At 40.3% G+C, this 22,307-nt stretch overlaps 1 protein-coding gene across 12 annotated transcripts in view; it reads left to right on the forward strand.

The window, feature by feature from the left end:
• Positions 1 to 22,307, forward strand: part of trpm3 (transient receptor potential cation channel, subfamily M, member 3) — a 131,552-nt gene that overhangs the window by 64,332 nt on the left and 44,913 nt on the right. For all 12 annotated transcript variants that reach the window (XM_058072037.2, XM_078789681.1, XM_058072033.2 and 9 more), the window contains exons 2-8: positions 5,535 to 5,614; positions 8,652 to 8,853; positions 10,174 to 10,387; positions 11,850 to 11,974; positions 12,435 to 12,606; positions 21,381 to 21,555; positions 22,021 to 22,144. In XM_058072037.2, the coding sequence (XP_057928020.2) occupies positions 5,535 to 5,614; positions 8,652 to 8,853; positions 10,174 to 10,387; positions 11,850 to 11,974; positions 12,435 to 12,606; positions 21,381 to 21,555; positions 22,021 to 22,144 (1,092 nt within the window). The remainder of the gene's footprint in view (positions 1 to 5,534; positions 5,615 to 8,651; positions 8,854 to 10,173; positions 10,388 to 11,849; positions 11,975 to 12,434; positions 12,607 to 21,380; positions 21,556 to 22,020; positions 22,145 to 22,307) is intronic.

Raw genomic sequence — 22,307 nt, forward strand, 5'->3', positions numbered from 1 at the left:
AAAAAAAGAACTCAGGACACTTTTTCACACCACTGGCCACTTGTTACGTCTAGACATGATGTGTGATCTGAAGATGCAGAGACAGCACAGGTCAAAGGTTGAGGCAAGCCAGGAAGCAGCATGGCTCACAAAAAACAGAGTGACAAAAAAAATACAACAAAAAATAAATGCAAAAAATTCTAAAACTCATCATTCAAACTACTTCTCACAACGCAACAAATTTAAACCCCAATTTGAACTACATAATACTGATTAACAGTCACCAAAACAGGAAACAGAACATACAAAATAAGAGCACCAAACATGAAACGCCTGCTAAATAATACCTTTACATTTCATCCCATCCTGTGTTTATATTGCATTGCTTCCACATCTAGGTCACAACATTAGGTACATCTGTGGCATATACTACTCACAATAATAATGATATCTTTGTATATGTATAATTGTGTATAAATCCAATACAGGTTATAGACTTTAAAGAACTAGCTCTATGATAGACACACACTCTCACACACCCTTTTTCGCCAGTTGGGGTTTTTGGTGCTCGGGGCGGGGTGGAGACTAGCCATGACTTTGGTTAAGGATTTGGCTCAGTGTGCTCTCTTAGCACTGTGGACACACACACTAATACACTCATTACAGCTTTTAAGGTAGAATCATGCGTCGAAGGCCACAAGAATGCAGCCTGGCACAAAATTCCGGTGAGTCATTAAAATTTCAACCTCAGTTGGTCAATGGTAAAATATTTTATGTATTCAGCTCATTATTTCTGTTACACACCTGAGGAACTGGCGGTACAATCAATTTAATGTATTGGTATGCATTATTCAGTCAAAATAGTCTTCTGAGTGCATCATTATTTGTAATCATGAAAAGTAAATGTTGACATATGCATTCAGGTGTTGCAGCGGAGTTTGACATACCTATAAAGGAGATTGTTCACTAAACATGACATGATGGTGTTGTGTCTTTGCTTATATTTCTGTGCTGAATGCATAAAGTAAGTTAAATGCATGTGATCCTCCTAAGGGAAGGAACCTATGTTGAGAAGAGTGCATCTCGTCTGCATGTCCATGAAGAAGCCAAGCCATCCGTTGTTGATATAAGGAGGCGAAGGGGAAAAAAGTAAGAAAGAAAAAAGGGGCAGCGGCAAGCAGATAGATTAGGCTATTGATTGGATATGGTTCTCAATTCAGGTCCTGCCAGGGCCAATTAGAGGCCATACGATAGTCAAGAAAGGACAGGGAGAGGTGGTGGCAAGTAATGAGTCACAATCCTACCACTCTTCACATACGCATACGCATTTACTATTCTCAAGTTAACAGGAAAGGGCAATAAACCATGTTCATATGGGGACAATCAGGAATGGAAGCGATATCTCCTGGGAATATTCTTAATAAGTGGTTAATCTTTGCATCCCTTTTCCGTTGAATTTGCCTTTACGGTAATTTCATCTGTTTATTTAAAAAGCTCTCCATCTCTCACCTCTAAAGGTGGTCTAGTTTTTGAGCTGGCGGATGAATACACAGTTTCAGTATAATGTAGAAACAATTGGGGTGCTTGGTGTTGTCGTGGCCCTCTGAGTGGGATCTCGAACCCCTCTCAGTCCCTAAGAGTAATGGTTCATCGCAAGTCCAAGTCTTGTGTTCGGGTAAGTTTGCCAATATACTTTAGATGCGGGCTATTCCAGTTTGTGGCGGGTTTGTGGTGGGTTTACTTGTCCTGTGGTGTGACAGGGTCAGTCAGGCGGATAGGGCATGTGTTGTTGGTTTAGCGGTGGCGGTGGTCAAAGGCTTGTACAAGCAACTTTCAATGCTGCTGGCTGGGAGAGGAGCCAGCTAAGCTCTCCCAGAATGAACCGCAGGAACTTTTTGTTTAAATGTGCTTTGGATTTGGGTGTCCGGTCCACCACTTGTTTGTCCGTCCATTTTAATCATAAACCGGACACAATTACAAACATAGAGTCTCTTTCTGGCAATGGCATTGTTAATCGTGGACGTCTTGCATATTAACATATTGAAATGGAATCACAGAGAATATGGTCAAAAAGGAGGCAACAAACATGTGTTTTCAACATACAATACTATGCAAAAGACTTTTTTTTCATCTTTTCTATTGAAAATAGTAGGCTGAATAAAGGATATATTTGTTGAGCACAATTATTTTTAAATTAGCATTTTAACCCCCACTCTCTTTGCTAACTTACCTTTGTGACCCTTTTTGCCAGGGGGGCCTGTGTCGTGCCTGAATATCTTCAGGTCACTGCTGTGTATGAATAACAAGAAGAAAAGCACCGACTTACTTGGGCAGAATTAGTTTGCCTCCCTTTGTTGATTTGAGTGTATAATTCTTGGAACCTTGAATAAATAATAGGCCTGTCTTTTTCACACTTTTTACAAGGGAATATATTATGGCGTTTTCTTTGGGTCAATATGGTAGGAGTATATTCTAATAATATAATAATATATATTATATAATTATATAATATTGCAGGAGTAACAAAATTCTATAAGATACTGAGAGCTGTTTCTAATGATTATGCCCGGTCAAATAAGCTAATCAAAATATTCAAAACACTTCAGTGCTCCTGGGCCTTCAGTGGGGTCTTAAGCGACCCAATCCACCTCTTAATACCACCATCCATCAACCAACCATCAATAATATACCATTACACCCTTTTATAATGCATGGCATTACAGAACTGGGACGAATACCGCTAGTACTAAAGTAACATCCATCCATTTTGTATGCTGCTTATTCTCACTAGGGTATGCTGGAGCCTATCCCAGCTTTCTTCGAGCGAGAGGCGGGGTACACCCTGACTGGTCGCCAGCTAATCACAGGCCACATAGAGACAAACAACCATTCACACTCATATTCATACCCAGTTAACCTTTTACCTTTTTTTCTTCTGGAGCAGAGACAACTGTAGTGGGTATGTGACATGGGTCAGCAGTCCTTGTTCTGAAGGCCCTGGGCAGATTATATATATGGACAAAAAACATTGACGTACACGTACACAACTGGAAGCAGCGCAACTAAGGTGACAAGCTACAAAATGAAGATAATAGACAGTGTTTCTGAGGGTTTAGGCCAGCAGAAAAGACGTGGCCCTGACTGCACACCAATGCTGCAAACGACAGCTATGGTATGAAATAAAATGTTAATGGAACTCTATTAAACACAACTTTCTATCAAGAGCATTCTCTAACTCTGTGTACATCCCATATTGATTAAATGTATGTGTGTGTAAGTTGTGTGTAAGTTGTACTTCCGTCTAATATGTTAATGTATGCCTCAGTTTGTAACTGGGGGCCACTGGAGCTAGGGTCTGGGTGAGGCTGGGCCGCACCAGGTTTTCAAAAAAAAAACCAAAAAAACGCATTTATTAAAAAAAGAAAAATGAATAAACTTTGCTTTGGTTCCGATTTTCTACAAGAAAAGCTCTGATAAAACATTCCACTGTTCTCAAATATCTCCATTTTTATTTTTCTACACAATCAGTAATAAATAAATATAATAATAATAATAAAACAGCAAATAATAAAAACTTAAAAAACCACATATAGTTGGTGGGTAGACAAATTATTTTTTTCAGATTAAAATGAACAAAGCATTATTAGAGCCCTGTAGACATGACAAAACACGACTATAGTCACATTTATACTCTTTTTATTTACTGGGTCTTGAGACACATGCTAACTCGCAAACTAGAGAGCTAGCGACCTAAACGGTAGCCTCCAAGTTATTTCCTTTAAACTTAAATAGCCAAAAACTTACCACTTCCACACGGATAGGGAGGATAACTATTAACAGTTATTTAACCTTTAACATGAACATTAATCAAACGTAATATTTTTTTCTGGGTACATGATACCATACAGCATCCATATCAAACTTGCGCGGGCCGCACTAACATTAAACTTTCATATCAAGGCGGGGGCCTCAAACTAGTGTCCTGCTGGCCACATTTGGCCCACGGGCCGCGTGTTTGAGACCCCTGCTTTAACCATTTTAAATTAAACATTTTTTCTTATGTAACACAAGTGTCTTTCTTCCATAGATCCTTCTTAGTATTTATTAAGAATTCATGAATATATTTAGGATCATGCAAGCAAATATATATCAGGGTATAATCCCATCCTGCAGGGCTTCTCTATACTGCAGAACCACTGCAGGATAACTGGCCCTGTATATGTCACTGTAATTCAGACCAGCAGCCAATGCACCTATGCTGACTGCATAATGCTGGCTACTTTGTATGTGGTATGCTTATTTGTTTGCTTTGTATGCTTTGGACAAAAGCCCCAATCACATATGTATGTCTGCAGTATGTAGACACGCACTTTGCTGGCTGCACATCACTAAGTACTGCGACATGGACTGACATAATTTACTGCCTCAGTGCATTTAACATCCGCTGTCTCTCTCTCCAAGCCTCTCCTCTTAGCCAGCTTCGGCTTGACTCTCTAAGTAACGTAAAACATTTGTGTAAGGGTACCTGAATTATTTGTGAGGGACTAAATTTAGTGTGCCTTTTACCAATGTACTGTAATCATATTTAGAGGTGTGTGCTGTGCCAAAGATACAACCTGGAAAAACATTGTCTCTTACAAGGTCCTTTAAATTCACTCACATGTTTGTATCTTGACTAGATGATTACAGTATATCTTCACCTTTTTAATGCGGGATGACAGCGTACAGTTTCTGAGGGAAGACAAGAAGTATGTTTATTCTTGTACCCAAGTCATTGTACAGACATTTTTCAACACTCAAGAGGACATACTACCGGCCTTCAAAATAAAAGTACTGTTTGTGTAATTGTGTAAACAAGAGTGTCATAAAAATATCTACATATGCAGTTGGAATGGCATGGGTGACTACATCGTCTTTAAGCACACACACAGACATGACAGTTTGTTGACGATTTAGTAGTGATGTGTGCAGCGGCTGACATCCCGTTAGAAAAGTTAGACAGTTTGTTGTATTGTGATACATTCCAAAAATATCCTGATATATATAAGGTCTATATCGCCCAACCCTAATCAATAGTGACACATGCTAATATTTTAGTAGTCCCGCATCCTTGCCGAAAACAGTAAAAGTTGTGAAATTTTGCTGCAGAATTTGAATAGGAAAAAGAAAGAAACTGCACCATCTGGTGAACAAAAACAAAAATACAAATTTGACAGCGAAATCTTAACACCAAGAATTGCATTTGCTGTATGTTCAGATGAATGTGGGTTATAAAATGGCATTTTGGATGGCTTTCATTTGGATGAATCTCACCTTTATTTATTTAACAAAGCCAAAATGACTAAAAAAAAAAACAAAATGTCACAATAAATATCCCTGTAGGATCTTAGCATGTGCATTTCTCAACACTTTTTGGATGAAAAAATCCTTCGACATGAAGAATTGGAAAAAGCCATGTGGACAAAGTTGCAAGCATTTATAAATCAATTTTCATTTGCTCTTGACTTTAGATACCCACAACTCCATTAAACACCCTAATGTTCTTGTGTCTGCAGGCACAGAAATCATGGATAGAGAGAGCGTTCAGCAAGAGAGAATGTGTTCATATCATTGTGAGCGCCAAAGACCCCCATAGGTAAGTACGCCTGTGTATAATATTTCTCCTCCCGTCCTTACCCGGGAGATTACAGTTTGACTATAGTGCCATCGTACTGTATTTTATGGCTGTTTGAACAAAGAGCTTACCACAAGTGACATTACAACCCTACTTTTGCTATTCTACAGCATTTGAACATTGATCATAAAAAGCCGAGCTCATGTAGAGTACTTCTGTGGTTCAACTAATATAAGGAGAAATTTAAAATGCATTCTTAAAGTGCCATTGATTGGTGTGCTCGTATTTATGTTTTTTCCTGTGATTTTCAAGATCAGGACACCCGCACACACACACACGCACTCACATACACACACATGCAGAGTGATGTAGGCAGGGTGTAAGAGCAATGATGATGAAAACTGAAAAAGGCAATGCAGAAAAGCTGTGTTTTCCCAGGGAGGTTGTCCACAGTTGTTTTACACAACTGCTTATAGCAAATTGTACCCAACCAAATAAACATAACTGTCACCTATGCGGTCGCTGGCTTTTTATGAGTCGGTGCAAATCCCTGCAACACATCACTTTGTGTCATTGCACGGCTGAGACGTAGCAGCCACATAAGCACATACCTTCTATAAAAAGGAGAAACAGTATTTGAAATGCACAACAAAGACAGGGGCCAGCTGGAGGTGCACTCACAGGGTTTTGTTATTGTTTCAACACTGTACATGACCCGCCTTCTTTAACAAGCTTCATTCACAACTGAAATGAAGGTTGTCGGGGGGCCTGCTTGCTGTGTAGCAGACGTGAGTCAAGCTGAAGTGTTAGTTGCACGCACCATCAACAGCTGGACACTTTCCAAGGCCTCATCTGCTCCCTTCCAACTTTACCAGTCATTGTGCCAGGATACTGAAGCAGTACCACCCCAAGATATGGCTGATATTCAGGCGGTGGCCAGGAAAAGCACATAGTGAATGGGTCACTGCACAGACAATGGGGCCATCTGAGCACCATGGAAGAGGATGCCGTGTAGCAGCAGAGTGGACAGGCATTGCTCTTCTATCTGTGGAGGGAGGTGGAGAAAATATATCCTTCAGGTGAATGACACTCGCTGGGAATAAAGAGGTGATCACTTAGACTGGAAGGACAAATCGGGCCCTTGATGCACCCCTTTATTGTCACACACCAACACGCAGGAGGAGTCTACTGATAAGACCCGCAAATCTCTCCACTCCTGGCTCCACCAGCCCAGACTCCAACAATAAGCTCAATCACACCGCCTCAACTTCTTGACCCCCACGCCGTTGATTTAGATTTAGTTTGAAGAGAGCCTTGGGCCAGTCGGATTGACAACTGGCACTAACTAGTACAATTTGTCTAATTACGGTACATGGCAACACAATTAATGACAAGGATGCATTTTGATAAACTGTATGAATCATTCATTCATTTTCTACCACTTATCCTCACAAGGGTCGCGGGGGTGCTGGAGCCTATCCCAGCTGTCTTCGGGAGAGAGGCGGGGTACACCCTGGACTGGTCGCCAGCCAATCACAGGGCACATATAGACAAACAACCATTCACACTCACATTCATACCTATGGACAATTTGGAGTCGCCAATTAACCTAGCATGTTTTTGGAATGTGGGAGGAAACCGGAGTACCCGGAGAAAACCCACGCATCCAAGGGAGAACATGCAAACTCCACACAGAGATGGCCGAGGGTGGGATTGAACTCTGGTCTCATAGCTGTGAGGTCTGCGCGCTAACCACTCGACGACCGCTTGTGCAGCTCTTTAGGAATCACATACATCAATAATGTGACATCATACCAGTTAGCAGAACGGATTTTGAGACCCTTCTACATCGGAAATGCAATACCATACTTTTTCAAAAATACTCAAAAATGCTAGCAAACCATCAAAAATTCTAAATAATAAATATATATAATGAAAACACTCTTACTGCGTCCAACTTCAGCAGCTGTTTAGCACCCTGCCATCCTGTCAGCTGAGGAAGGTGAGGTGGTAACTTGCGTGACGTCAGTCTGGATGCCTCCATACTGTATGGCGCCAAGGATCTCACACCTCTTGTCTGTTCACATCAGACCCCTCCATCAAAATGTCTTGACCTTAAAAAGATAGCGCGGATTTGGCCTTAAAGACATGATGAACAATGACAGGCTACAATTGCTAACAGCGACTCTTTTACTTCAGAAAGGAAGAAACATCTCACTGTAAAAAGAATCTATCTAATTAATTGCCCATAATTATTGATGCTATTAGAGTGCAAAATATATGGGTAATATGGTTAAAATCTCTACATATTATACATATTTCCACACAGAGTGTTTTGTAAAGGTTACTGACTCAATTGTTTCTGCTTGTGGCTTTATTATCATTCAGCGAGCTCAGTTCATCAGCATTCATTTCCACAACAATCAACATAAGTGAGTGGAGTGTGCTGCAAATCCATTTTCTACAATCCACTTATTATGCTGAGCTATCAGCTGTGACGCTGTCGTATCGTTCCAGCTGATTCCTTGACTACCAGCCGGGATGCAAATATACAAGATACAGGATGCTTCGCTTTGTTTGGATAAAGAATCATCATCTTTAAAGAAAAAAAAAAGCAAAGCACTGGAGCTTACTCAGGAGGTGGAGGATAAATATTTTGACTTTTGTTAAAGGTGACGCAAATAATGAAACCCTCTCTAGTTTTGTGAATTCATCGTGCAGGATTAAAAAACACAAAAACACCTACGTTATGCAGTACGAGAATCCATATAACTTTCATTTTAATAGCTCCTGAAGCTTGCCAAGAGGGACACAGAGTTCAGAGCAGAAAACCAGAGGAGACAGCCGATAAGACTGCAAAGGACCAACAGAACCGTAAAAATCCTTGTAGCTGTCCCGATGAGAAGATAAAAGTCACTTGACAAGTTGTCAAGCTTAATTTTTTACTTTTTTTGTATTTTTTTTCTACAAGTGTACTCGGAGTGCATAACATGTTCCCCACTGGGCCCAATTCCCTGTGAATGATGTGCATTGACGATCATGTTCTCCTCTCATCTAGGTGCTGTTGTGGTCGTCTGATAGGTCAGCATGTGGGCCTGCCCCCGGGCATCTCATCTGGTCAGAATGATAAGGCAGAACGATTGGCCAAGAATGACAGTCTGTCTGAGAAGTGGTCCATCAGCAAACACACTCAGCTCAGTCCCACCGATGCATTTGGCACCATTGAGTTCCAGGGGGGAGGACACTCCAACAAAGCCATGGTGAACACACATTCCTCCTACGATAGTCCGACAGAATCACAATATGGACATATGAATACCCTCCTCACATTCCAGCAACCATTTTTATTAAATTATATATTCTAAAGAGACCAGTACAGTTTTATTATCCACTGAAAATGACTTAACAGGCAGCCATTACTGTCTAAATATCTGACAACAATCTGGCACCAAAATAATTAGCCCGGTTTCCACCAAATTAAAACCAACTTAGAGTCACGAACACTATTTGACCAAATTCAAATCTCCGCTATTCTATTTGATAATCACAAATCACGTGACACATATACTTTCATTTGTTGCCACCTGCCAATCAGTCATGTCTTTTAAGTCTTGTAAAATCAATTTCAGATCAACATTTGCAGTAAAAGTCAATTATTTCCAGTTACAGTCCCAGTCACCATGTCACTTTAATTACCATTGTTCATTAGCTACAATTGAAGCCCACAAGTAAAACAGATGACCAGCATTAACGGTTGACTCACCAGGAAACACTGCCCCTTGCACTGTGGCGGAGAATGGCACGGCACACGCTCAACTTTAATAGGCTAAGGACGGCGTAGACACAGGGGCATAATCCACTAGAAGCCACAGAAGAAGAATAAAACATCCACTTGCGGCTGTGGGTTGCTGTCTCCTGCCCCAGAGGATTAAGGCAGTGCTGCTCACACTAAATATTGACATATTGGACACAATATGGACATGTTCAATGTGAGCTGTGGTTGTGTTGCTATTTATTATGGAAAAGATGGCTGTGTGTTGAGAAATTATCAGGGGATAGTAGATCTACACTGTTATACTGCTCAGCTGTACACTGACTAATATAAAGTATTGTATTGTAAAGTTTGTATTATATTGTCCGTTGAGAAGATAAAACGTGAGGGTTTTACTTTTGCATTATATTGTGGATACATTTTTTTTGTTTTGCAACTCTATAAAAATGCACCATATGTACACTCACCACACATGACATAAAAATCAGTCTGTGTAATTATAATTTTTTTATCTGCAATATGTTTTGAAATGACTCGCAACATGCAGACACCGTAGCATCCAGGCAGTTCACATCAATGATTACTAGTGAATTGTTGCAAATTTATTTTCAGGGTTGAATTATTCAAGCCGTACACCTCAATCTGGATGACTGAGCATGAATTAGATAGACAAACAGATGTTTTGATAATGCATCTGGTCCTCCAATTACACCAAACATCTGTTTAATACGTTTGTAGCTGGGAATTCACACTGGCTAGTGTCCACAACAACACAATCACTGACTCATGTCCAACTGTTTGTTTACAGTACGTACGGGTGTCTTATGACACCAAACCAGACCTGCTACTGCATCTGATGACTAAAGAGTGGCAGCTGGAACTGCCCAAGCTGCTCATCTCAGTCCACGGGGGGCTGCAGAACTTTGAATTGCAACCTAAACTCAAGCAGGTTTTCGGCAAAGGGCTCATCAAGGCTGCCATGACAACTGGAGCCTGGATCTTCACTGGAGGGGTCAACACAGGTGAAGTGAGACACGTGGTGTCTATACATCTTATAGAGGCCAAAGATCATACATTATTAAATGTGAACTGAAGAGATGTCTCATGAGCAGTGGCGGGCCTTCAATGGGATTTAACAAAGGGACTTAATCCACCCCTTAACGCCACCACTATCACACCACAATAATCAACAATGATATACAATAGAACATGGCGTGGCATTTCATGTATCGGCATGGATACTCTAACATCTTCCCAGAAACTGTAAGGATGACAAGGAGGTGGTTGATCTATTTCTTTTAAGTAAAACTGGTTACTGTAGGTTCAGATACGTAACTCTAAATCTCTACACTACAACATTATTTAAAGCAGCTTAGAATCTAATTATCCAAGTATCTAATGACATGACAAAAAATAAAACTTCTATAACAACAAATAAAATACATTACTATGGCGATGTCAATTTCTTCTCTTCTGTTAACCATTGACTTGTAACTTAGCTTGTCTGTTTTTACTCCAATCAGCCAATCAGAGAACAGAACGATGCTAGCATCATTGTGGGCCTGCTCGGTGGCCCTGTGAAGCCAATCTGAAGCCTGATTGGTTAAATAAACAGCCCCATTACTAATGGTGTTTAAGTGACATGAGCCTCCACTACTGATTCTGAAGGCCTTGGGAAGATTTGACTGACATAGAACACATAGAAACTAATTGAACAAAAAATTAACACACACATAAAATTGTACCTAAAATTCACAGCTTCTCTCAATCACATTTTCTGAAATATGTTAATTAATAAATCATCACTATTTTGTGGTTGAGAATGGCCTTATTATTTGTAAAAATAAATAAATAGATACATATGTGCATGCCCTGTGATTGGCTGGTGACCAGTCTAAGGTGTACCCCGCTTCTCGCCCAAACAGCTGGGATAGGCTCCAGCATAGCCGCAACCCTAGTGAGGATAAGCGGCATATAAAATAAATGCATGGATGTCTAAATCGGGTAATATGAGTGTAAAGGTGCCAATGGGGATGTTATTTTATGTCTAGAGGGCTCTAATAGTGTTAAAAATGTATTTAGATGGTCATAAATAGGTTCACTATTAAAATATTTAATTTATTAAGGAATCCACTGAGTGGAAATTGATTTATCACAGTCGAGTCTAAAACCAATTACTGTGAAAAATGAGGTACGACTGTACAGGTACTGGGGGCAGTGCAGCCAAGAGACATGCCACGACATCAAGATAATAGACTGTTGGGAATAAAATAATAACATTTCAAGGAGCAAATACTAGAATTGAAGTTGTAAATGTAGATCAGGGATTTGGATAGTGTTTAGGCCCTGGACTTTATGGCACACCACTGCTCTTGAGTGCCTTTTCATCTGTAACTACTTCACTGACTCCATATTAACCGTGGCTATTTGTTCTTTGTTTTTCTGTGTGGCCTTCACAATCCTATAATCGCTTGTTCACAATAGGGGTCATTCGTCATGTGGGTGATGCGCTAAAAGACCACGCCTCCAAGTCCAGGGGAAAGATCTGCACTATTGGCATCGCTCCCTGGGGCATCGTGGAAAATCAGGAGGATCTTGTTGGAAAAGATGTAAGCGGCGAATAAAGCAATTCTAGAACCTCCTGGATCCAAGGGGGAAATGTGTAAACAAAACCAACAAAAGACCGACAAGATCAATGTAAACTGCGTCAGATCCAGATTAAACTGGGTTGAACATTACAATTTCTGATGACAAAGCATGCTTAAAAAAAATAATTTTAATGTAAAAAATGTGAAAAAATGGATGAAAAACATGATGGTCATGTTGGTTTTGGTGGATACACAATATTATTTAAAAATTCATGTACTCAATAGTGCATTTTTAATGTAATTATTAACTTGTGTTTCATGCTATGATGGATTCTTATTATTACTATAAAAATAAAAATACTATAAAAATACTATAATATTATAAATACTATTTTTAAGATGTTGTTATCCCCAACACTAGAAAATAACACCGGTGCATCCTTCATCAGTCATTCTTTGTTCCATTCCATCTCTTGTCCAGGTGGTGCGTCCGTACCAAACAATGTCCAACCCCATGAGCAAGTTGACCGTTCTTAACAGTCTCCACTCGCACTTCATCCTGGCAGACAACGGCACCACCGGAAAGTACGGAGCTGAGGTCAAGTTGCGACGGCAGTTAGAGAAACACATCTCCCTGCAGAAGATCAACACACGTGAGTGCCACATGCAGATATGACCTACTTACCCCGAGTCACTATCATTGACATGGTGATTGATACAGCATGATGACTCTATAATCTAGGTGAAATTAACAACACTGTGAGTTAATCGGGTTCACATTCTATTGTCTGTCTACAGTCTGACTAAAATGATTAGTACTTGCCTTACGCTGAAAACGTGCTGCTGGGTATTTATAGCAAACTCAACAAGCCTTTGAAATCGTCCCTCCCTTTAGGACAGGGTTTTTTTTTTTCTTCAAAGCTTCTCGACAGCTGAGATGAACCCTTCCTCACATGAACCTGCATGATATTCTGTGTCCTTTTGTTCTGATAAGCTATAAGAACATGCAAACATTGTAGGTAAAACAGAGAGTGTGAAAGTGGGGTTCCGTACACATCATTGTAACATTTAAGGATGCATGGCTTGAAATCCCCACCTCCATGGATGCACAACGGCATAGCATGTTCGACATTAATGCACCTTTGCTGACCAGAGTGGGCGGCTTCTCCCAATGTACGTTCTGGTTCTCCCAGTTGCAATAGCCGTAGGTGCTCTAGGAAGCCAGTACGTCCATCTTGCAATTGAAGCGAATGGGTTGCATGAGCCTCCTATGAAGCCCACACATGGGGCAGGGGGGATTCATGTCCAGTTTGGCCCACAACCTCAAGTCGGCTTTGAGTTTTTGGCCCCCTGTGCAATTGAGTTTGACACCTCTGGTATATACCATGTCTACGTATATGTCTATGTGCCTTGACATTCACTCATTCATTTTCTACCGCTTATCCTCACAAGGGTTGCGAGGGTGCTGGAGCCTATCCCAGCTGTCTTTGGGCGAGAGGCAGGGTACACCCTGGACTGGTCGCCAGCCAATCACAGGGCACATATAGACAAACAACCATTCACACTCACATTCATACCTATGGACAATTTGGAGTCACCAATTAACCTAGCATGTTTTTGGAATGTGGGAGGAAACCGGACTACCCGGAGAAAACCCACACATGCACGGGGAAAACTCCACACAGAGATGGCCAAGGGTGGAATTGAAATCGGGTCTCCTAGCTATGCGCTCTAACCACTTGTCCACCGTGCAGCCCCATGCCTTAAAATTGAAAGACTTAATCACTTTAGAGGGTCTTTCTTGAACAATATAAAAGGAAACTAACACACTTAATGATTTTTGTCGCATTATAGTTAACTGTAATAGAGTCTATTTGCCCTGTTTGTTGGCTCACAATTGCACAGAAAATGTTTTTGTTAAACTAACCTGACATAATTGGCTGACGAAACTGAAATTGATGAAGGCATTTGTTAATAAGATATTGATATTTTATGTACTGTAATGCTTTTTGATAAGCTTGATTAACAGCATACAATAGTCTACTGCATGTTGTTTTTTCATCCAACTTACATGGCGTACAGAAAAGGGGGCAGCATCAGTCTATTTGTAGTGCTGTGTATTTCATATTAATGTCCATTTGTGTCGGCCGATGCTCGTCTTATGCTTGTATGAGCAGTCTTCATTTGCTATTGAGCCCCTGTCACACTGCATTTCTCACTTTTCAGTGTCAATTTGATACCTTAGCTGCAAACCAAATGGATTTTCACAAATACAAAATGCATTCTCCTCTCACCATCAAACAGTCTCGCTCTCTCACACATACACACACAAAAGACAGGAGCATACTCAACCCCCACCTCCCATCCCCTCTTTAAATGCATTCCTCAACAGTCTCTCACTATATTATTTCGTTTTTGTTGTCAACATACAAACAAACTCATTTTCTCATAATGTCTGACGTTTTTTTTTTCCTGACCAGATCAGTGGATTGTTCGGAACATCATTGCAGATCAGACCTTTCCGTTTTTAAACTGGTTATTATCATGCAGCCATCGATACTTACAATGTACCTTCTCACTTGAAGGATATAAAATATGCCCTTTAAGGTAAAATCGGCATGTGCTGTACATTCTCTCTCCTCATCATCCTGCCATGTGACCTGTGGCCTTCCCTTTGTCATCCTATGCCTGGATTCATACAAAAGGGGCTGGGAAGGCAAAGGGACGCCCAATGGTCACACAATCACCAGACCATCTAGTAGTGTAGCACCATGAATGAAATTCATGATTTGTACCCACATAAAGGCAGTTTATATCTGATCCAAGGACAGTGCTAACACTGATGGGATCTATCTCATCAACCAGTGAGATAAGAGACATTGCTCACAAGTAAAGGCATTCTTATCTGACATACAGCATACCTGTTTGGGAGTGTGATATATAATAGTTATCCATGGTATGTTCACTGACGTCTCACATGAAATGCAGCCTTCTTGGTGAAATCATACATGACTACAAACTACAATTCATATTATGAATTGTACAAATTAAGTGGTATTCAGTGTTGGGCTTTAGGTGATCCACTGTAGTTATAAAACACTTTCCACCTTCACTGCTGGATTAGTTGATGTTTTTTTGTTTTTTTTTTAATTAATTCTACCCACACAAAATTTATCAATTTTCTTCACAACAGGCCTCCCAAAATATCCAGCTGTAAGTGCAGTCTTATTAAAGATGTGAAGAAAATAAAGAGCAGAGTTTAGCTATAATACCCTATTTATGATGCTGTTTGGGGAATTTATAATCGCACATACTGTATTTGTGCTCACAAACATGAGGTGAAAGTGAGGTTGAAAGATATATGTGATTCTGCCCTGAGGTTTATTATGTGAGTTACTGCTAATCCTGCTGCTCAAAGTGTTTGGTACCTACTTTCCCCTAACTGCTTGTAACCAGAAATCTGACAAAGGCACTGGAGAAATGAAAATATAACCATGATTCCATATCAACATACAACTCAATTCCAACATATAATAGTTTTGTTAAATCTGCCAAACTTGGGATTTCCAGAGATGGGAAGGAAGAGGCTGCATTTAACACAACAAACTTGATACGACACCTCACCTACAGGGAGTTTTTCCTGGGCAAACCAGACCAAGGCGATTCAGACTGAACTGAAATAGTGTAGATGTACTGTCGCATATTTTTTTGGAATGTGGGAGGAAACCGGAGTACCTGGATAAAACCCACGCATGCACAGGGATAACAAACTCCACACAAAGATGCCCAAGTGGATAATAATGTGGCCAACATGCTAACCACAAATCTGAACACCCAATCCAAAAAACTTACTTACATTTTGTTTGCATGAGAAGCTAATGGAGGTGTTGATGCAACCCATCACCAATGGAGTAGGCTTGAGAGCAATTTTAATGCCATAAAAACGGCCACTAGGGGACATTTTCTACTCTACAAATGATATTTTCGTGAAACTTGCTTATGTTCTACTGTTGATTACTAAAGATAGAGATAAGGTACAAACAGACCTTATTTTCCTAATGAAAGATGGGAGTCAAATCTTTCTTTTGGATGGATCCGTGTTTATGTAGCCATAGAACACAATATTATGTATGCATTGAAAGAATAGATCAGTCATAGTTGTCAAACATGCCCAGTACTGACTGCTGAGTACTGAGTACTGAGTACTTAGTACTGAGTCTTTGGAAAAATGTCTGGGATTGAATGAGTTAAATCATTTTTGATCAAAACATGTCAGATTATTAAGACATCTAAAAACGTAGTTGTTCCTTTTTTATGATTTCTTGCTAACAGCAATTCCAAAACATAAAGACACTATTCAGTGCAGCTTTTGGAATGCATCTTCATGACTAAGTGACTTTTAAACTCTGAGTGGTGCAATAAAAGTGACAGCGGGAAAGGTTCTGACTGGGTGAGATGAAAGGGCAGAACAGGAATTCCAAGTGAAAAGGAAGCATGAAGCTGATCAGAAGGCATTCACTGAGATGACACATTACCTCGAGGAGTTTTTACTGATAAAGCACAGCAGAAGAGCAAAAGTGCGACTACACAGAAGCCGCCCCCCCACAAATGTTTTTTTTTTCCTTTCTAAAATCCTGCATATAAATCACATTCACGTTCACTGTTCTTCTTAGACAGTCTTATTGCCGGACTCATGTAGGAGAGCATTTCAAGAAGTTCAAATAAAGTCTATGAGAATGATGAAGCCACCTTGAGTGGTCCCTCTCCCATTTTGCTTCAATTACCAGGAATATTGTAGTAGCACAATGGCTTTGTATATGCGGCATATGTGTGTTTTAACTCAGTGTCTTACTGTGTAACCTTCACTGACCCTCCTCCAGAGGCAGTTTCATTAATCACAGCGCACGTAAAAAAAAGATGAAGTAGGAGAGGTAATTGAATCGGGAAGGCATCAAGCCTTGCGTTGCAGATTATCCATGACATTATGACCTCCTCCTTGGACTACCTCATACAGACAAGATTAACGTTGAGCTAAGTGGCACAAGGAAAGTCAAGAGCCTTTTAGCACCCTAAATGCCTAGACTAACTTTCTAAAGCGGAGCTAGTGGGTATAAAATGTAGTATTTCTAAAGTCACCCGCTTATTAAGTTTAAACTTGGGCATGCACTCACATTCAGGCTTCAGTCGTTTACGACTCCATCACTTCATTTTATAACTGATTTTGTGGCTTATTGAAAGTCCTGGTGATTATTTTTATGCAAGGTGGTGGTAATGATCTGTAACGGACGCAAGAAACAATTGCTTAATTATTTGACACAAACACTGTATGCACCCATCCTGGAAAACGCATATTGTGAGTAAGTAACTAAACTAAACTCAAACTAACTAAACTACAATTTGCTTAATTTAAGTAAAATACACTGAAAAAGTAAATTTATCTTCAATTATGTGATGCCTTTGAACGCAACCCCTCATTGCTCATAATAACATGATTCAAATGTTCTGCTACTATTAATGGGACTAATGTTAGGTAGATTTTGGGAATCATGTGGTATTACATAATTGCGTATGTTGATGGACATATTCAGTTTCATTTGGAGCTGTTGATACATACAAATATACTATATCATCTTGTCAGGACATACGGTAAAAATGGGGATATTTCAGATATAGTGATTAATCATGATTAGTTAATTAATTACTCAGATTAAAGAAATTTATAATTTTACAGCCCTAATTAATAAATTTCCTTTTATTTTAAAATGTTATTTATTTGCCCAGTAAGATTTGAAAGACAGCTATATTTTCTTAGAGCCCAATTACATTTAAATTTCATTAATTCATTCTTTTTCTACCGCTTATCGTCACAAGGGTCGCGGAGGGTGCTGGAGCCTATCCCAGCGGGGTACACCCTGGACTGGTTGCCAGCCAATCATAGGGCACCTATAGACAAACAACCATTCACACTCACATTCATACCTATGGACAATTTGGAGTCGCCAATTAACCTAGCATGTTTTTGGAATGTGGGAGGAAACCGGAGTACCCTGAGAAAACCCACGCATGCACGGGGAGAACATGCAAACTCCACACAGCAATGCCCGAGGGTGGAATTGAACTCAGGTCTCCTAGCTGTGAGGTTAGGAGACCGCCGTGCAGCCCACATTTAAATTGATGTAAATTTAGACACTACATAAGATGTTTTTGCAACATTAACATGTACAGATATTATTTTAAGCTTGTTGACTAACTTCTGAGAAGCTTGTCTGTATTTATGTTTTGTGTTATAGATACATATCGACACATACACTTTAAATATATTGAAATTATAAGGCGGCTGCATGGTGGACGTGTGACCCTCGTGAGGATAAGCGGTATAGAAAATGGATGGGTGGACTTAGCTCAATTTTGAATATCATTTGAGTATCTCATTACTGGGCCGAGTGTCCTTGTTTTTGAGAATCACAATATGGTCACCCTACACAATAGTGTTGTTGTTATTGTAGCCGGCGTGGCTGGTGAACGATCGCCCTGCATAACAACAGGTCATTTGACTGTCTGGTTGCAAAACAACTTGTTAGTGTCCACTCTTCCCGTTGAATGAAACAATCTATGGGGGCAAGAGGGGGCAAGAATTCAGGACATTGCTGTAAGCAGATGAAAGGTGATGGTGCAAATCTCCTCCTCTATTTAGAGAGGTTTGATGTAGATGGCTTTTTTCACACCTCTTTCAAACCATTCATCCCCCCTATCCAGAATTTGGACATCATTGTCCTCAAAGGAATGTCCCTTCTTTTTGGGATGTAATTAAGCTGCTGATTATGGGTCCAAAAAAATTGCTCTCCTATGTTGTGCCATGTGTTCTTTTAAGGTTTTTTTTGTTTCCCCAATGTAGAGGTCACTCATTTTCACTACACTGCACTTCATAAACAACATTACTGAGTTTTGCTTCTCTGGATTTTGTCCTCGGGTGAACCAGCGGTTGTCTGAGGGTGTTAGTGGGTCCGAAATGGATAGGTCTTTCAGAGTTTCTCTGACAAATAAGCTATGTATGGAAAAAACACTTCCTGTTTGTATCCTCATGCTTGGGTGTTATGGCCCTTCTTCCCCAGGTGGATTTGACAATGACCCAGATAGGCAACACACAGTTGATGACACTTGGGTTAAGATCAAACCTGCGAAGTAGATTTGTTTACTGAACACATCTACTCTCCAGACAGAAACATCCGATTCACACAGGAAGACATCAAAGAGAACGCATTGCTCTTTTTAGACTGCAAAGTGCGTGTGCACAGCACAGCACAATCCAGCACAGTCAAAAGCCATCCTCTCCATGAGCTCATGAGGGTCAGGAGATTATGGTCCATTTCAGCTGTACATAACGGTACATAAAGACTAAATATCAGTGTTGAGATCACTCCCAGCTAGCTACCAGAATGTTCCCAAAACATTAGGAAGTTTTTTTTGTCAGTTCTGTTTTAGTCATATCTAAGTGTTGCACAATTCTGAGGGGGCCACATGAGTACCGAAGCGATGAGCAAGTGATGAGCTATACGACTGTGCAATATTGAATACCACTAACCAATCCATGGGCTTATTGGGTTTTTAATATTATTTTAAATCAATTTCTGGTCTGGGATTTGTAAGGATATTTTCCATCTTAATATCTGTTTTTGTTTCATTAATTATTCACTCAGTAGCAAACATTGTATTGAATGCATAATTTCGGTCTTACCACAAGCTGAAATCCAGGGTCAGATGTTAGCGAATCCAAGACGAAAAATATCTGCAGTATGTTAAATACTAACAAAGCATGTGTGTGGCGATATCAGGTGTGGAAATTAATGATTTATTTAATGCTGACTTTACGTCTACATCCCAAAAACATGTGTTATGCTAATTGGGTACTCTAAATTGTCCTTAGGTGTGAATGGTGGTCTACTATATATTGTATATGTGTCCGTGATTGGCAGGCAACCAGGACAAGTTATACCACGCCTCTCTCCCGATGTCACATAGGATAGGATTATTTAATATTAGAACTATTGACAAAATAAAAGGTCATCATCCAAATGTGTTTGTGTTTGTCAAACTAGTAAAGATAATTTCATTACTTTGTGTTCTGTTTTTGTGCGTGCATGAGCAAAACTCTATTCACACTATTAAACATGCTGCAGCTGTGCTTCCCCATGCTCATTTGCCCCTCGGTGGCTTTTACTTTAACGATAATTCGCTTTTAATACTGCAACATTACCTCCGCACTCATCCAACACACAAGCACATACAAACGGCAACATGGAAAAGTGTCCCTATGTGTCTTTTCTTCCCTTATACTCTGCTCTGCTGGTGTTTAATCTAGTGACTTGTCACGGCACAGTGACGTTTTAACTCTTTGAAGCAGACGGGCGCCCTAAAATATTCTGCTTATGTAACTGTCCTTGCTTGCAAGGCTGCACGAGGATGTGTGAGGCAAAACGTAACGGTGGTGGGGGTATGCCTCTGAAAGAGCGTATTGTGTTTGTGTATGCGCCAGGGAGTGTAAATTATGCAGGGCGGGATAAGCGTGCCGGGTAGGGATGATCCAGCAATACACAGCTTTTGAATTAGACGCGTCAAAACAGACAGGAGAAAATACAAGAGTAAGGGCGAAGAACCATAAGGGGCAAAAGGTTCAGGGAATGGCTTGGACCAAGACCGCTAAACAGGCTAAGAATGTAAAATGGTACTATGGAGCTCTTGTGGCTTAATGGGTCTATGAGGGGATATTGTGTGTTAAACCATGAACTAGTACTGAACACTGACACAAGCACACAAGAGTTAAAATGTACCTTTATTAACAATCCCTTTAATGCAGAGCAGAGTGAAACAATGCTGCCGGTGCCTAGTAAAATAAAGTCTGAGCGTGAAAACAAGAAAGAGACAGGTGAGAGAAGAGAGGCAAATGAAAATGTGTGACATTACCATCGTTTCTGTTACAGCACTGACTTTTTGCTGTACCTTGGGAGTTTGTCACGCTTTGCAAATGTGTCAGAAAATGTTTCAGATAGCCGTGGTGTTGTGAATGAGCATTTTTCTTCTAATGTACGATGGGGTTGGTTATATCAGTTCTGTGCCACCACAGGAAACTTGTGCATGACAAGTTTTGCACTCTGCTGCAACGTCTTTTTCGGACTTTAACAGTCACGTACCCGACATCACTCCTTGATAAACACACTAGCACACGCTGTTGTTGTGATCATGGGTTCTCCATGCTGGATAGAAAGGGTGGAGTCTGGAATGGACTGCTTGTGTCGGAGTCCTGATATTGGAGATTTAGATATATAGACATAGTTTTTTGCCGAAAATGACTCTGAGGTTTCAATGTATTCCCATCATTTATATTTGTCTCCATTTCCCTTTTTTGTTTTCCGTCTTGGTTTATATGCAGGTATTGGTCAGGGTGTGCCAGTGGTGGCTCTCATTGTGGAAGGAGGGCCCAATGTGATATCCATAGTGCTGGAGTACCTCAGGGACACACCCCCTGTCCCTGTAGTGGTGTGTGATGGCAGCGGAAGAGCGTCAGACATCTTGGCGTTTGGTCACAAATACTCAGAGGAGGGAGGGTAAGCTCTTGTATCATTCACTACAGCACGGATTAACTGTTTTTTTCACACGTTGATTAAAGTTTACATCATACACAATCACAATGAATACATCTTGCACATTTTCTAATGCCGTCCAATTCAAGAGCTGTATGTAAATGAGTGTGTTTAAGAAAAATGTGTTATTGAAATAAACATAATTGCAGCAAATTAAAAATGTATGAGTTAAGGGAAATGTTGTGATGTATTATTTTGATTAAAAAATATGTCTCTCCGGAGAGATGATGTGCTTTCCTAATTGTTCTCCCCAATTCTTCTTACCGCTTGTCCGGTTAAAGATGAAACTCATTTTACCAAGGACTCTCAGGCATAACAGTGCTGAGAGTCTTAGTCAACCTTGGTTTCACTTACTGACAACAAATCTAATTTAACCCCCCCCCCTTCCCCTCTTATTTTCGTCTTCCGTTTTTTTATCTTCTCCTCCAGCATAATTAACGAGTCTCTGCGAGACCAGTTGTTGGTGACCATCCAGAAAACGTTCACCTACAGTCGCACACAGGCTCAACATCTGTTCATCATTCTCATGGAGTGCATGAAGAAGAAGGAGCTGGTGAGTGTCTCAAACATTCACACACGTATCAGATCGCACAAAACTAAGTACACCCCTCACATTTCTGCATGACTCAATGAGCAAGACTAATAAAATAAAACCTGGATACCGTAGATCCTCAGGGTATGCTCATCCAAAAGTGAAGAGATCATCATCGTCAAGC

This window comes from Doryrhamphus excisus, linkage group LG3 (genome assembly GCF_037039965.1).
Source record: "Doryrhamphus excisus strain RoL-2023G ecotype Guam linkage group LG3, RoL_Dexc_Guam_v1.1, whole genome shotgun sequence".
NCBI classification, from domain to species: Eukaryota; Metazoa; Chordata; class Actinopteri; order Syngnathiformes; family Syngnathidae; genus Doryrhamphus; species Doryrhamphus excisus.